Source organism: Syzygium oleosum, unplaced genomic scaffold, assembly GCF_021117445.2.
Source record: "Syzygium oleosum isolate NSW1041296 unplaced genomic scaffold, Sole_v2.1 Sole_v2.15, whole genome shotgun sequence".
NCBI lineage: Eukaryota > Viridiplantae > Streptophyta > Magnoliopsida > Myrtales > Myrtaceae > Syzygium > Syzygium oleosum.
The window spans coordinates 7,832,455-7,848,961 of NW_026607499.1; the positions used below are offsets into that span (position 1 = coordinate 7,832,455).

General features: G+C 39.8%; 1 protein-coding gene across 5 annotated transcripts; it reads right to left on the reverse strand.

The window, feature by feature from the left end:
• Positions 1-6,595: 6,595 nt before the first annotated feature.
• Positions 6,596-12,098, reverse strand: LOC115675669 (uncharacterized). Of its 5 annotated transcripts, none has more exons than XR_008818043.1 (6): positions 11,882-12,098; positions 11,086-11,352; positions 8,131-9,743; positions 7,423-7,503; positions 7,123-7,327; positions 6,596-7,049 (listed from the first exon to the last, which is right to left on the reverse strand). XR_008818043.1 is itself a non-coding variant. In XM_056318305.1 (4 exons), exons 1-4 carry the CDS (start codon positions 11,594-11,596, stop codon positions 7,178-7,180), a joined length of 2,355 nt encoding a protein of 784 aa, XP_056174280.1. In that variant the 5' UTR covers positions 11,597-12,098; the 3' UTR covers positions 7,118-7,177. The 5 variants fall into 5 exon arrangements, 1 of the variants encoding a protein (XP_056174280.1); XR_008818041.1 differs by having other exon boundaries at positions 11,086-11,606; XR_008818042.1 differs by having other exon boundaries at positions 11,086-11,684.
• Between the last annotated feature and the right edge of the window lie 4,409 nt (positions 12,099-16,507).

The window sequence follows — 16,507 nt, forward strand, 5'->3', positions numbered from 1 at the left end:
TATGATAAGATAAAATAATTACTAGGATGGGGTCCACGCAGACCAGTTCGGGGGCGCGGGGGGGGGCCGGGGGGTCCTAGAATGTAGGGCACAGGATATCAAGGGCAGAGGCCATTATAGGGCGGTGGTAGGGGTGGTGGTGGTGGGGGTTAGCCTATATTAGCACGAGAGAGGGGCTGCTCTGATCTCCCCCCCAGCCAACCCTAGCAGACAGCCGTAACGAAACTTTACGCAATTCCACACCCTCTTTATCAACTGCTTTTCCATCTCATTTACTCCATTCATTTATGTCTTTGTTTCGTTTCTTGTGATGGGCAATGAGAATGACTGTGGGGATTGAGAACCTCCCGTTTCAGCTCTTGGGTGTGAAGGGTAGCTGGGGACTTGGCAGTGCGTGCCTAGCCTAGCCGACCCAAAAAGGAGCACCTTCTTTTTTTATTTTTTTCTTTCTTGTTTTCCCTTTTTTTTCTCTGGTTATTCTTGTTCTCTTGTCCTCCAAGCCAGAGGCTACGCAAGATGGGGTTGTATTGCAGTAAATATGAACTTCTTGAGGGCTAAGTCTTTGTTTCTGCTACGTGTACTGCAAGTGGATGCATATGCATATGTGTGGTCAATTTCTGTTCATACGTTTAAAGGTGGAAGGTACTGATGGGTCACTCAATCCAACCCCGAGAGAGAGAGAGAGAGAGGGAGAGAGAGAGATTTACAATCAGCAAGGAAAGAGAGAATTGGTTAAACTATCAATTCCTCAAGCCGATGATTCCAACCATTTCGGTGTAAAACCAACCCCACCTATCCAAGAGCTTTTGTCTACCCTGCTCCCGTGAATTGTTCCCACTGAATAATGTTTTTACTTAGGACTTAGCAGCTACCCAGTGTTATCATTATCAGACACCACCCCCCCCCACACACACACACACACACACCTAAATTGTCGCCGTGTCAGTTCTTGTTGGTGCCCCATAACTGCCCCGCCCTCCAATGACTCAGTTCAACAGTGAAAAAAGCGAGCTCTAATCGTACTTTTGCACCCACTGGTTTTTTCCTTTTCTCTGTTTCGATGCTCCTTGTGTGTTGTTCACTTGTTTCAGCCACCAAAACCCACCTCCCTGAAAGAAAATCAACAGGAAAAAGAGCTTCGTTTCGCTCATTTCTCTGAACTGAGCATGTATACATAAAGGAGTCCCCACCTAGAAAGAGGACTCTTCTAGGGTTAGGGTTTTCATAGGCGCAATCAATGACAGAAAAAGAAAGAGGAAATTCTCTCCATCTCCATCTGTACAGTGTAAAACACGTTCTCTCCCCCCCCCCCCCCCCCCTCTCTCTCTCTCTCTCTTTCTCTCTCTCTCTCTCTCTCTGAGTCGAACGCATGCGATGTACGTCTCACACTCCTAGAATATTGTTTTTGCATGGACCACGTTTTGATTTTTTTCTCCCTACGGGATTCATTGCACCACATTCCCCCCCGTGACGCGATTTTCCTTTTCATCTTTGATCATGTCCTTTTCTTTTCTTTTCTTTTCTTGTCTCTTTCCTGCTTTGGACTTTTCTTTCTCAGAAGGAAAGGAAAAAAGATTGATTAAAAAAACCAAGAAATTGTCTGTTTTACGAGTCGATCCACAAGGTAAAAAAGGCATACGAAACGAAGCCCGATCTCGTATGGATCCCATTTTCTTTATTATGCTCGGGACCATGTTGGATAAAAATGGAGCCTTTCGACTTTATTTTATCGGTAAGATGCACTCTAAATGATCATGAACTCGCGTGGTTATTTTGAATACCCTTTTTGGAGCTCGATTAAATGAGTTTATCACGACAAATGGTATTCTTGATGGTAAATCATACTACTTGTTCTTACATCCCCGATGCTAGGACAAATAGGTAAAAGGATAGTTTACGAATTTTCATACTTCTTCTCCTTTTGAAACATGAGTGATCAAAATTATTAAGAATTCGGAATCTTCCTCATTTATTAGTCTATTTAAAACGAGCACGGAAAAGCACTGGTGAATATAGTCAAGATGTTATTTTTGATCGATTGAATATAGAGCTTTGGCACCATTCCCTTTTTTCCCGTCCCCCCCCCAATTCTTGGCCAACTAAACATTCCACGTTGCTAAAGAGTGAGAATGAGAATGGGACAGCATATCCATTTGGGACCTGGGGTTCCGAGTCATCAAACATGTCAAGGATCGGACGGCTCTGGCCGGCTGGTTTTGATTGGACTTCCAATCTTTCACCGTTGATGCTCTCTCTTTCTCTGTCCTCGCGGCAAGTAAATCAGTAAAGTGAAGAGAGAAAGGAGGGAGTGCATAGAAGCAGCAGCAGCAAAAGTACTAGGAGAGAGAGAGAGTGAGAGGCCGCGACAGAGCATTAACAATGACAGTGCAAAAAGAGGGGCAGCCGATCCCAGACAACTACCCACAATTATAGACAAGCGAATATATGTATGTATGTATGTCTGTATGTGGGGGGGGAGGGGGGATGATAGTTACAGCTCATGCCCATACAATCCCCGCACACACCATGAACTACTCTTCTTCCCCCCCCTGATTTGAGTACAGACCAGCAACTTTGTTTCTATATCTACAGTCCACATTATGGGTTTCCTGATATCATCGACTACTGTTGATCCCGCTCACGGCTTGCACTCGCAGTGTTCTTTCCTGTTGGATCTTTATTGCAAACGCGGAGATGCCAATGGCAAAAAAACAAGGGATTATGTTTAGCAGTGGTATTTGTAATATTTTGATTGACGACCCTTCTTTGCGTCACTTATCGTACTTTACTGGAATCCTCAGTATACACAGGAGTTGCTCATTAGATACCGCAAAATCACAGTTTTTATTGATGATACACTGGGTTATATAAAATACTCCGATTTAAAATGTCGCGAGCATAATCTTGTTCTTCTCTTGCTCTTTTTCGGCATTCGGTTAATCCCCATTGGATGGCAGCTCATCAGTCATATACATTATAGGTAAATTATGAGAGATACATATGTTTTGTGCGCTGTGGGACAGCCTCTGGAGGAGAATGTGCAACTGTGACGAATCGAAACCAGATTTGAACGAAGAGGACAAATCCCACAGCTCATTCGAGCTTACTCGTTCGACTTTCGTAAAAATCAGAAGAAAAAGAAAGGAAAAGAGGCAATGTAGGTCCTTCCCATTTGTTTTCTAAGGGAGCTGCTTGAACAAAAAAAATGAAGTAATCTGAGAGATTTCTGACCCACCTGGGGATGTAATGGGGCGGATTTAATGCTCAGTACACCATCCCTAGTTTATTGCTTAGGTATCCCCCCAACACTGCCCCAGTGCCCCTATTTTGCTATTCAATCCCCCTATTTTTCCTTTCTACCTTCCCCTTTTCTAAATTTTTCTTTTGAGTTCCAATCCCAATCTCTTTCTCTTGTCCCAATTTTTGTCTTCTTCAATCCAACTAGACCTAATTTTCCAATCCCATCTTTCCCTTTCTTTCTGTCATGCCAGTTGCTTCACTTGGCTTGCTCAGCCTCAGCCCAACTTGCTTCTTCTTCTTCTTCTTCTTCTTCTTAATGATTTCGAGGCATTTATGTTACATTATCACTTTGGCTTTAATGGATACAACTGTGGTCATAAAAGTATGGCACATATGGATCATATGGACCATGTGGGAGAGAATATTCGGAATTCGTCTCCAATTTAGAGAGTGACAGGCGGCAAAGTTCAAGAGAAATGCTCAAACAATCTATTCCCAAACACTTAGCGGTAACGCGGTCAGTTGTTTTAATGGATTAGTGTTCGGCATAATTTTAACGACATTTGCACCGCGAATTTAATACGATGAAGAAGCGAATGAATAATAAATTGACTAGATGTAAATGGCTTTGGCCTAGATATGTTCGAATCAAAAGTTCTACTTTTGTTTTTTTTTTTCCTCTTGTACATGTTGATTGGGGGAGAAGACGATGACATTGGAATCGAATGTGATGACATGGGCTTTTTCAAGAGATGGATACCCAGTTAACCAAGTTCTAAGAAGGGTCCCCCACAATCATACGACTTGTCGCTTTCTCTGTGTGGAATGCTACATGGATTGTCCTTGTACTTCCAACAGGTCGTTCGGCATCTAAGCTGCAATGTTTCGCTGTCCCATATCTCTCTCTCTCTCTCTCTCTCTCTCTCTCTCTCTCTCTCTCTCTCTCTCTCTCTCTCTCTCTCTCTCTCTCTCTCTCTCTCGTATGAAAAGAGCTCCTTCAACTTCTAATCCCCAATTCTTTAAGCAATGGGGAAGAAGAGGAAAGAAACAAGGCAGGTCTGTAATGATTTGTGATAGTTCGTGAGATCATGACAGTTGAACTGTAATTAAGTATAGAAAGTGTTTGGGCCATTTGTGGACATAGTCTTTTGGTGAAAGGGCACTGGTGTTTTTCTCTATTTTTATCCGAAATTCAAAACCTTGTCCAAAATGGTCCTTGTAATTTTTTAAGCTGTCACTATTAGTCCTTCAGCTAATTTTAACTTCGGGAGTGTTGAGTCGACAAGACCACCACGACATCGCCTAGGGCATGCAAATCTTGATCCTTAAGTTCTTTTCGTGGGTGGAGAGAGAGTTTTGCAAAATGCAAAAATATTGAAAAAGTTGACAAAAACCATGTCAATTTCTTATTAAAGTCCACGTCGGTAATTTTAATGGTGCCGAGTCCATGTCAACAAAATCCATCACCGAAAAGGGATAAGGACGAATGGTGGCACTTTTTAAAGAGTTCGGGGACCATTTTCGGACAAAAAAAAAAAGTAAAGAGGCGGTTTTAAATTCCAAACAAAAAATAGAGGGACTATTGGTGTCATTTCATATGGTCTTTTGCTTGGTAAGAAACGTGCCTAATATTTTGGCCTTGATTAATGGACTGAAATTGATGACGACACGTGAATTTAGTTAAGATTCCACATTACCTAAAAAGTGAACATATACGTACCATAAAAGCAAATAAGATAAGACTGGTAGTGATCCTACCACTACATCAAAGTCCAATGAATTTTTCCCTTGTGCTTTGAAGTCCCCATATCTTCTCTTGCTATTTTAACACGGTATTACTCTTTTCTTTCCATTAGTTATTAAGTACTTAACAACTAGAGCTGAGCAAGTCCATGTTATTGGAAGTAAAGGCCACATGTGAGGACCATGTTCAATAAGACAATAAAAAAAAGACGATCGCATTCATAATCTGCTCGGCTTTAGTTTGTTCTTAGCTCAATAAGCTTCAAGGGTTCGAGCCATTACCCACAAAATTAATTTAGAAAGAAACCATTCATGTTTTGTTGTGGAAGAAAATAAGGTCATTGTCTTCCTTCCTAAAGATGTAGCCCCTAATTACAAAGTGAAGCTTATGTGCAATCCACCATTCACGAAGGACGTGAAAGATGAAGCCCTCCTTTTAGTGTCTTGGGAAAGAGGGAGGAGTTCTTGTTTCAGTGTCGCTTTTGTACTGTATTACTTGAAGGGTAGCATTTAAGCAGTGTGATTCAAGTCCTTTTTGTTGCCCCTTTACCTTTAATCCTGAGACACGTACACAGCAGCTCTCTCTGTCAAATTGCAGGTTTGATAAAAGTGAAAAGGATAGTACAGAGCGTTAATGTCAAACAGCATCATCCCCATGAGCTAAAACATATGGGGGTGTCAGTCAGGGTTTGACAAAAATTACATAGACAACGCCTGTTACACCATTTGCTTGCCAGCTCAACCTCCATCTCACATCTTCATATTCATTTGTCTAAATGATCGATAAAGCTATTCATATTCTTCTGTGAGTAATGAGAGTCCAATGGGCTTTAGGACTTGCCAAAGCATTAGAAAAGCAAACATGTAACAAAAATCCTGAAGCTTCATTCTTATGTAATTCAGGTTCTGTCCATCTTGTGCGCATGTCAATCGTGTGATTGTGGAAATGGATAGTCTCCATGGATGGATTAATTTAACACGCGATCGTGGCACATCGCTCAAAAATAGATGGGTGATTGAGATACGATTCATTCTGGATAAGCTGCAAACGTCCAATCCTATTTGCAGAACAATGGGTGACCAAATAAGCACCGATCTATGCGTAATGATAAATGTACCCTCCGTGCAACAGAGATACAACTCACGATATACCTTCTTGTTCAGTATGCATCCACAGCAACAAGGATTGAACTCGGTTTGACTCAGATGGCTGCCCCATCAGTCTGAACTTGCTACACACAAGTGTCCCAATGGATGTGAGGCTGGGGTAGTGTTTTTTTCTTGTTTTCAGGTTTGGGCTGTTGCATTTTCCTGCTGTTGAACCATGGACTGTCCATCCTTTGATGACTTGAAAACTTATCACAAATAATTCTTCGGTGATTAGAAACATACAGTGTTCGGATGATCATCTCTGTGATGCGCGCATACACAGACACATAATATCTCCTACAGTTTGCGATGACCCCTTGTTGCTAAATACTATGTAATCTGCGCAGTATTGTGATTGAGAGAGAGAAAAGCAGTCAGTTCCCTCTAATGAAACAAAACATGCATTTTCTGGCTGGACTATTTGAGCCATCACGGGCAATCATACGCTCTCATGAACAACGTATGAACATAAACTTGAGCATGGCTTACAGTTTCTTTCGTCATCTCAAATATGTGTAGTTCCCGTTCCCCATCATCTCCAGAAGTCTAACATCTGGGATCAAATATAAACTCTCAAGTCTCAAACGACTTTCACTCGGGGTAGTGAAAGAATGTCTCACGTTCTCATACAGCAAAATCAGGGCAAGATACTTTTACAGTCATCCAACTTTGCAGCTACATTCGATCAGGACACTGAACTTAAAACTTCCAATCAGGTCATTGTCCTTCCAAATGATTTCAATCATTTCATTTCATCAACCGTCCAATAGATAAGTTACCAAAATGCTGAGATGCCATATGACATGTGGATAGAGTGACATGTCTTTTTTCTGTCAAGTCAGCCTTTTGTTACATGATCCATTAACATCTGATGAAATGACATGGTTGAAATTATCTTGAAAGCACAGCACGATCACCTGATTAAAACCTATAAGTTCATTGATTTTGATCGAAAATATCTAAATTCTAAAGAGAGAGAACACTATTTACCTGAAAAATCAAGCTTCAACCAAGAAGCAAAACTTAAGTGTTCACTCCGGTGAATCTATGTCTTGGACTTTATACGTGCAATGGATGCCTTATGCTTCATTGCATGTAATGCCTCTTCAGCTTCAAGCCATAGGTTCTTATATAATACAGTCTGGGGACTCATTTGGTCCTCAGCATGAGCAGCTTCCATACTCTTCTCAATGAACTGCACCTCACAAACCGCGAGCCATCTAGTATTACGTCCTCTCAGTGAAGACAACTGCCGATAAATATAATTTAATGCAATGTGGCAAATTGTACCTGGGGAATCCCATTACTTATATTGCTGACCAGAGGACGAGCATCCTGCAACTCCTTATTTGACAGCACTGAATCAGTATTCTGCATCAAGTAGTTACTTAGTGAAGCTCAGGCCCATAAATCATAAGTTACCACTACATGACATTATATAAATGTTTAAGCAGCTTATTGACTAGTCCACATTCTTAGATTTGCACTGTAGTAGTACAAGATGGGCGGGACTTCAGACAACAATCCTCATCCCTGTAAAACAGCACAAAATGCAGACTTCTACATAGCAAATCTGTTTGACTTACTGTACTTCAACATAGTGTAAATAGCTTATTTCAAGAAATATCAAATCGTTGCCTAATGTGCTGTTAAGTCAGAGTAAACACACAACATCCTAACTAAGAATAATATGATCCCTGGCAAATTCCTTAGAAATACAGGGCTATTGCCGTCAGAAACTTATCATCTTTTTGCCTCTCCAAAAGGAAAATGTACATCCCACCAAAGAGCTTAGCGGAAAAGTTGTTGGCAAACGAGAATGCTCCTCCATTGTTCATAAATGAGTATGCCCAGAGAGCTGGCATGAAAATTCCTAGATCAATTATTGCCAAATATGCAGATTCTTAGGTCAGAAGTCTCTTTTCCCCAAAATATTATCTGTTTATATTCCAGTTACAGATGAGATTGAAATATAACAACACCACTACCAAATCATACCATGCATGCATAAGCAGACTTGTCTGAAAAGCTCAAGATCCCAGGAATATTTAATCCATCCAAAGATGTCCACTGCCTCTCCCTCTGTTTTGTGCACCTTGAGAGATTGCTGATTACAACCTGGATTCTGTCATGTATAACATCACTCAGCACGTATCCATTCTCACACTTATCTATAAGCAACTCTGAAAGAGAATGCATCTCCTTCAAAAGTACATCCACTTCTGTCCTTGATGATGTGGACACTAGGTCAGATACATCGGAAGGAGCCTCAGTGTAAGTGGGCACTCCAACTCCTAAAAAAGACCACCGTTCAAGTGACTTTGACTCAGAGACATGCACCACCGCAGAGACAGAAACACTAGTTGCATCGGGAAGTGTGATATCATTGATAATGTTCACTGGGACTTCAAGATTTGTTCCCCTTCCAATATCACCAGTATGTGTAACAAAATCCTCCCTAGGAAATGGTGATGTGACACCAGAATCAACCTTAGCAAAGCTACTTGTCTTTCCCTTCAGAAGGGGTTCCGGAGCAGGATTATGCATATCATTTCTGAACTGAGGGCCAATTGTCTTCAGTCCTTCCCAATTGAAGTGTCTTGCCATGTTGTCATATTGCATTGTCTGTACTTCAGACAATGGGATAGCAGCTGAGGATGCACGCTTTTGGAAAGGCAAGGAATCATTTTGTGCACATTCAATCTCCTTGTGACACAACTTAAGTTCAATATTTTGAGGAACAAAGACAGGTGCTAGGGGATTCAAACTTTTTCTTGCTTCTGATCGATTTTCTTGAAGTTTACGATCAGGAGCTTCATCAAGTTGATGTTCTGAAGCTTCGGATTCTCTAAACGCACATTGCGAAAAGTTCAGTCCTTTCCAACAAGGTGAATCTTCGTCAGCATCGCTCTCGTCTAGCTCATTTAGGTTGAGTCCATCCTTTTCAGGCATTGAAAGAGAATCTTGGGCAAAATTACTTCCTTCAGCAACTTTCCCTTTGCATTGAACTCCAGGCAAAGATTCAACATTCATGACAGTGTCAAATCTCTGACTTTTTCTCTCCTCGCCTTCTAGAGCAGAAAATCTCTCGTCATGAGCAGAAAAGTCCATTTCCAATGTACTATCGTTCTCCCTTCCGTTGAAAGCCCCAATACCACTAAAACTCGAAGGTTTCGAAACAGCAAGATCAGAGGGAGAAATTATTTCATCAATGCTTGATTGCCCAAAACACGGAGCTTGACAGTGATTTGTACCCGGAAAAGGAGAATCTGCACGTTTCTCTTTATGAGATTCAAACTGGGGGAAGCATCCATCAGATTCAGATGAAAAAATGTTAGGATTATTGTTGTTCCCTCTAACCACATCTGCTGGACATTGTGAGGGACTGTAACTATTTGGGGAGGTTGCAGAGGAATACTGATTTATTAAAACTGAAAGCTCTAAGGGGCTGACACTGGGATCTAGTACTGGAAATGAGGTACATTCAGCTTCTTTTTGCTCTGTCCCTCGGAATTTGACCTGATCATCTCTCGCAAAAGTTTCTAAATAACCCATACAGAGATCATTACAAGTTTCGTGGAAGCTCTTTGATCCTTTGGAAGCATTATTCCCTGCAGAGAGAAAAGTTCATGAGCAGACAAAGTAATACTAAACTCATACTGGTTTTCAAATTCTCATTCCCTCTATACATCACACAAAATTTTCTCTTTCTCACTACAAACATTATGCAAAGGAAATCCTGTAGACTGTCAAACATCCCAAATACTTTTTTTTTTCGCTAAAGAAAAGATCCAACAGATCAAAAGCTCGCAACATTACAAAGCATCAAGGAACACCTATCTCGCTCGGCTCAAAGAAAAAAAGAAAATACAAGTAAGAGAACTGTTGCTCAAGCCAAAAACGATTGATAAAGCCAAAATTACGACATTAAAAGCTTTATGACTGTTTAGGGGCTGCTGATGAGGGCCTGGATAAATTTGCCAGGCATTATCAGTCCACACCATCCCAATACATAGTGAAGTTGTTTCCATTCAGAGGAAAACAGCAACATCCTCAAGAGCCCACTCAAAAGTTAAAGATTCAAGACGAGAGGCCAAGATAGTTGAGTCAGAATATTGGAAAAATTCAGACCAGACCCCTAACAAAGTTTGGAGCACCCTAATGGAATGCCTGGTCATAGAGGTTCTCTGAGGTAAATGAAACCAAACATAACAGGCCTTTTATTTAGATCTACACAACCACTACAGCTAAGAGCCTAAGAGTCGAGCATGCCACTGGATTGGAGCCAAAAAGAGGAGCAAACCCTTAATAAAGTCTTGATGAGTTTGAATTGAACAAGAAAATCAATATAATACAGACTTCCAAATACTAAATTTCACAGGTATTCTGATGTGAACTGATACCAGACTACATGGTTGCTTATTGTCTAATCTTACAAAGTAGTCTAGTTCTTCACTAGCAATTTTCAAATTAGCCACCAGGATTGAGGCAAAAACAGATTTTCTGAACACGCGGGATGAATTTGACTGAAAAAATTTGGATCACTCTCCCAAAACAAAGCAATGCTACCACGATGACAAGCCATAGCATCCATTATGCCATAACATGAATTAGCATAGATGATGTAAACGCTAAATCAAAACCCTCGTAGACATTGCTGTACATACTAGTAATTAGACACTTATATATAGCAACCAGAAAATGAGGCAAAGTACGGTCAACAAGAGTCAGCGCCAAGTGAAACACCAATAAGATGAGCAAGAACTAATTATTGACCATACAGCAATATTATCTTAGAACAATAAATGCAAGACGTATTACTGGGCCTTATTTCCAATCCAAAAGGGGTCCTTGAAAGCTGGATAGGACGAGAATAATCGCATCTCACTTCCATCTATCCAGCCTACCCAACAGGACCAGAAAAACATCTAAATTCGAAAAGAAACTACTGACCTTGCTTTGCAAAGAGCGGATATGCGGTCGAATCACTAGCATTCTTCCCCTCAACAACAATGCTCCCCTGACAGCCAATGCTGCTTCCTTTTTTATCCTGAGTGCCCTCATCCTCAACACCACTCATTTGGCCATCACAGACCAGACTGGAAACCTCTTTGCCACAATTCACAAGAGACGACTCAATTACGGATACAGTTTCATAACCACCGAGATCCTGGGATGCCTCAGATGGGTAATCTTGATAATCATAAGGAAAGCCTGAGACTTTAGTTCCAAAGTCAGAAACAGAGTAACTGCAATCACCCGGTGCATCGCTTTCCAATCCAAGACTGGAAAACGGATGGACCAACACAACAGAAGGACTGAGACTTTGCCAATTGTTAATTGAAGGCTCTGATGAGTGAGTGTAAACTTGCTGCTGATAGGGCTTGCTCAATTTGAAGGGCTCGGCCAAAGGCGAGAGGCGAGATGACGACGCCGATAACTGTCTCTGACTCGGACCCCCCATTGAACCACCACTACCTCAACAACATCAAAAGTTAAAAACCCCTCATTCAAGAAGTCACTAACCATGTTCAAAAACAGCCGATTTATACCTACACTAACAGTTTCAACCGGTGATCAATGTCCCAAGTGCTAAAATTTAGCAAAAGGACAGGTACCCATCAAACTATATGCAATAACAAGTGGAAAAAACTCGCATTTTGGGGGTCTTTGAATGGGGAGTGATCCGATACGTATCGTGTGAGAGTTCAAGCGAAGAACGCAAGTGACAAAAGAATTGGAGATAAACCTCGTTCCTGTACGAGAAGCAAGCTTAGCGATGATTGACGAACAGCTTCTTCTTCCTTCTTCTCCTCCTCCTCCCGAAGCGCTCTGTTGCTTGACCTTCCGACTTCGGGTCAAGGAGAAGAAAGAGAGAAGAAATGCTTAAGAAAGAAGGCTTCGATGTCTCCTTGGTTTGCTGCTATGTTCCTTGTACTGGTACCGATCATCATCGCTTTGTCGTATTAATTTTTAGAAGTCTGCCTCCACCGCGTAAGTCGTTGAAAAAGGCACTATTTTTCCACCGTTCCAAATCATCTCTTCTTATAAACAAACCAAAAGAAATAATTTCTACCACTTTATAAATTTAAATTGAAGCCTTCTTATCGTTTTTGGTAAATTTAATCCTTGTTATTTTAATATTTTTATAATTATGATTTGATCGTCATTAGCTAGCTAACAAGAGAGGAACTAACACAGCAATCTATTGCTAGGGCTGTCAACTTAAATATGAGTTTTTTATAGAACAGAACCCATAACAATCGGTTCCTAAGCGGAAAGTAAGTATGGAAACGCTCTTGTCACTAGATAAATCCCAAGATGAGTTAATAGAGTATGATGTCCTTTCTCTGGTTAATTAATAAATGATTTTCCTTTTTTTTTACTTAACAGAGGTATGTGTTGAAAAAGCTTCAGTATATTTTTAAAGTGAAGCTATAAATCCGTTGCAGATGATACACTTATCTTATTGAGTTAAAAGCGTATGTTGTTGAGCACGTGCGTGTTTATTTAGTATGTCGATTTGAACTCGGTTCGTGTAATTTATCATGTTCAATCGACAAGGGTTCAAAGTGACTCTATACGGAAGAATTCAAGGTATCATGCAGAATCACATCATTTCCCAATCTAACGAAGTCGCTCCCCTTGAATCCAATGAAGAACACCGATTACTTAGGATCAATTTGCAATTTTGTGGCACTATAGTAGAATCATTACCGATTGCACGTTGTACGCAAAAATGCGAAAAGATAGCACAAGTTTTTATTACGTCGAAACCTAAATGCGAAGCCTTATGGTACCTCCCCTCATTTCGGATAGTGGCTTAGTTGAACTAGCCAAACAGTTTAAGGTGAGGAATTTGAGTGTGTACCTTAGTCCCCTTTGAGTCCGCTCACTCTTAAGTTCTCTGTTATACCATTTAGATGATGAGAATACATCTTAAGTAGATTATCGAGTGTTTTATATAATTGAGATAGGTACCATGCATGCGTATGGTTTGCCAAATTCAATACTACTATCGAGCAATTTGGACTCCAACCAATATATTAGTCGTCATCTTGAGTTTTTTTTTTTTTGGGTCAAAAGTCGTCATTTTGAGTTGAAAGACCTGGATTTGCTTCATTATTTCTTGGGTACAGTAGTTTCTTCCGACTCAAGCAAAATACGCATTAGATTTTATCTCTCGAAAAGGTTTGACGGATGATGAGATCACTTATACCCATTGTAGCTCAACTATCACCCATCCTGACAAAGCAAATACGGTTCATCCGGGGAGTCAGTTTACATTTTGCGTGTTCTATTCACTACATCATTGTGCTACATATCCTGCGATACATCATGAGTGCCTTATTTTATGGTCTTCGCTCCAACATCAACCTAGATTTACGCCTCTACTCAAATGCGGACTATGCCGGACACATCGATAATCGCATCTCTAGGACAAGGGTTTTGTGCGTTTCTTGGCGGTTCCTTGATTTCTTCACGTGGCAAGGAGCAAATCATTGACTCATTGTCTAGCACTTTACTCGATAAATCTTCTTTGAGGAATCATTGATGTCGTCCGTGTCCCTTCTGCCAATAAAACCGCGAATAGTCTTGCAAAATCTGATTATCATTTGGTGCGACAAGACACCAAAGCCACCATTCAGGTCATCAGAAATGTAGTCTTTTCAGGGGCGCAATTATTGATCTTGTCTATGTCTCATCTGCCAATAAAATCACCCCCCCCCCCCCCCTCTCCTGCCTTTGATAAATTTTCTAGTTTCTTTGTCCAAATTCCACTTGGCTTGGCTTCCTTGGAGCCGCCTTGAGCTTGAGTAGATTTGTCAGAATATTACAAGATATCGTCGATTTATATGAGATTGTTTAAATTAGCTAGCTTCCTTGTGCATACTTTTCGAATATAAATAGAAAAAATCATGCAAAAAATCTTAAACTTACTATACGAAGGTCAATTCAGTCATAAATTTTTTAATTGTGCCAATTTAATCCTAAATATTTTGACGATTTATTAATATAGTCCTTTTAACCAAATATCCAAATAATAGTTTTAAGATTGAATTGTCAAATTTTCAAAAGGTGTGGGATTAAATTGACATAATTGAAAAGTTTATAACTAAATTGGCAAGTTGTCGAAAGGTTTAAGATTAAATTGACATAATTAAAACATTTAGAGCTGAATTGGTCGCCGAACAATAGGTTTATGACTTTTTGGACAAATATCTCGATATAAAATACCATTGAGTGTAACACGCTAATCATCCAAATAATATACAATCAATTCTTCTCATTTGTACATAGCTTTACTTAATAGAAAAAGATTATGTAAGTATCCCGAATAAATTAAATTAATCAATTCAACACCTGTTAAAAGTATAATCAATTTAAATGAAATAAGTGCGTGAGTAAGTTTGATCTACCACATAACCCATTTTTTCAAACTAAGCATAACTCACCAGCTTCATATGAACACGGATCCCAAGTCCTAATCTTTAGCATATGATAAGAGAATTAAATTTCATCTAATTAATGTTAGGTTAGAAGTTGCTATTATTATAATTTCACAGCTGAATAATTGCTGCCAGCTAACCCGTGGGATGGCTTGGCTTTGGTTTCCACCAATCGGCAATCACCGGGGTTGTGCATTTTTGCCTTCTCGAGGAAGTCATCTCCGGCGGATTATTAAAATTGGAGCGTACGCGCCAAGGGCAAATTGATTCTTTAGGAAAACACATTTGACCAATCTTTTTTACATGGAATGATTCCAGCTAAACCAATTGATTGCGCAACCATTTGCTCCAAAAAATTTAAGCATTAGAGTATGACGCTGAACATATTTTATATACTATCACTTATTCTTTATCGAAACGAATGAATAGAACATTTATGCACTCTAATCACGATAAGAACGAATTTGCTCGGTCTGTTCCAATAAACAAGAACAGAATTGAGGATGGTGACCACCCGTGTGATTTGAATGTAGCAATATCAAAACGAAAAATTCTTTCATTAAAGGACATCATCGATTATAAATGCGTATTGTTCCCATTTTTTTTTTTCTTGCTGAAATTGTATGCATTACTTTGCTTTTTCGATAATAAACAAAAAAGGGGATCAGCACATAATTAGAAAATACTGATCAAATAATGCTCCAACATTAGCACAAGGCCGTCCCTTTAAGCTTCAAACGAGAGAAAAGGGCATCTCTGCGAAGCCAACAAATTATATATTCGCAAAAGAGAAATGAAGAAAAAATTGAAAAGAAATGAATGACACCCTCTATTTTTCAAACCATTAGATAGCACAAAATCCGGTGATAACGTTAAAGAGGTCAACTTGACGAGTTCATTTTTCACCGTATCTGTTCATTAAACCTTTGTAAGAAATTCTAATATAACTCTTTCGGTCAATTGTTGACGTGGCATTTTAATCATTACCAGCCGTTCCATGTGGCAAGTTGATGTGGATAACTTTACTTGAAATAACGTCCTATGTGGACCGCCCCATCAGTGATTTGCTGTGATAATTGGTCGGAAGAATTATATAGGAATTTTGTTCATATATTTAGGACTACTTTGGCCAAATTCAAAAAGTTTAACACCGAATAAACATACATACAATATGTTTATGGCTGAATTGATAATTTTTCCCGCTTATAAGTGAGCCTCCAATAAAGTAAATTATTCATAATCAATACAGTACAATATGTCGCAAAGTAAAATCCTGAATGCACCATAATAACGTAGGAGAATGCGCCATTAAGATCCTTTGGAGGTGGATCAAGTTATGCAAAAACCGGACCAGTCACCACTTTGCTCTGTATTAAAAAAGCAAGTCTTACACGTTACATAATATATTAAATTTTACATTACCCAACCTGTCCAAACCCTAATAAATGGGATATAAACAGGTCTATGGTTTTGGGCCGGGAGACGAGTTTGAGATTGACCGCTTAAAATCCGACTTAGCGAACCCAATACGTATTAATCATGAAAATACCTTTATTCCATTTACAATTGTTATGTGATTTGATTAATACACATGATTACTGCGGAACCCTAAAATAATTAATCATAATCTAATAGTTTTAACGACAACCACCATCGTAATTAGTCCCGCCCTCATGTCAGGATCATCAAGTCCTAGATTCCTACGAACATTAATCTTAAACTTTTGGAGATCCAATACACGAATCTTTAGTAATTGAGTAATAATCATATATTCCGACAAACAAAGAGACGGCTTTCATGTAGGTAAGATTTTCCGAGGAGAGGAAGACGAGAGAGCTTGGTTCAACGTTCGTTCATTCCTTGGAACGTCAATCGCTAGCGAAACAGAGCATGGAAGAGGAAGAAGAACAGATCGATCAAAGCCA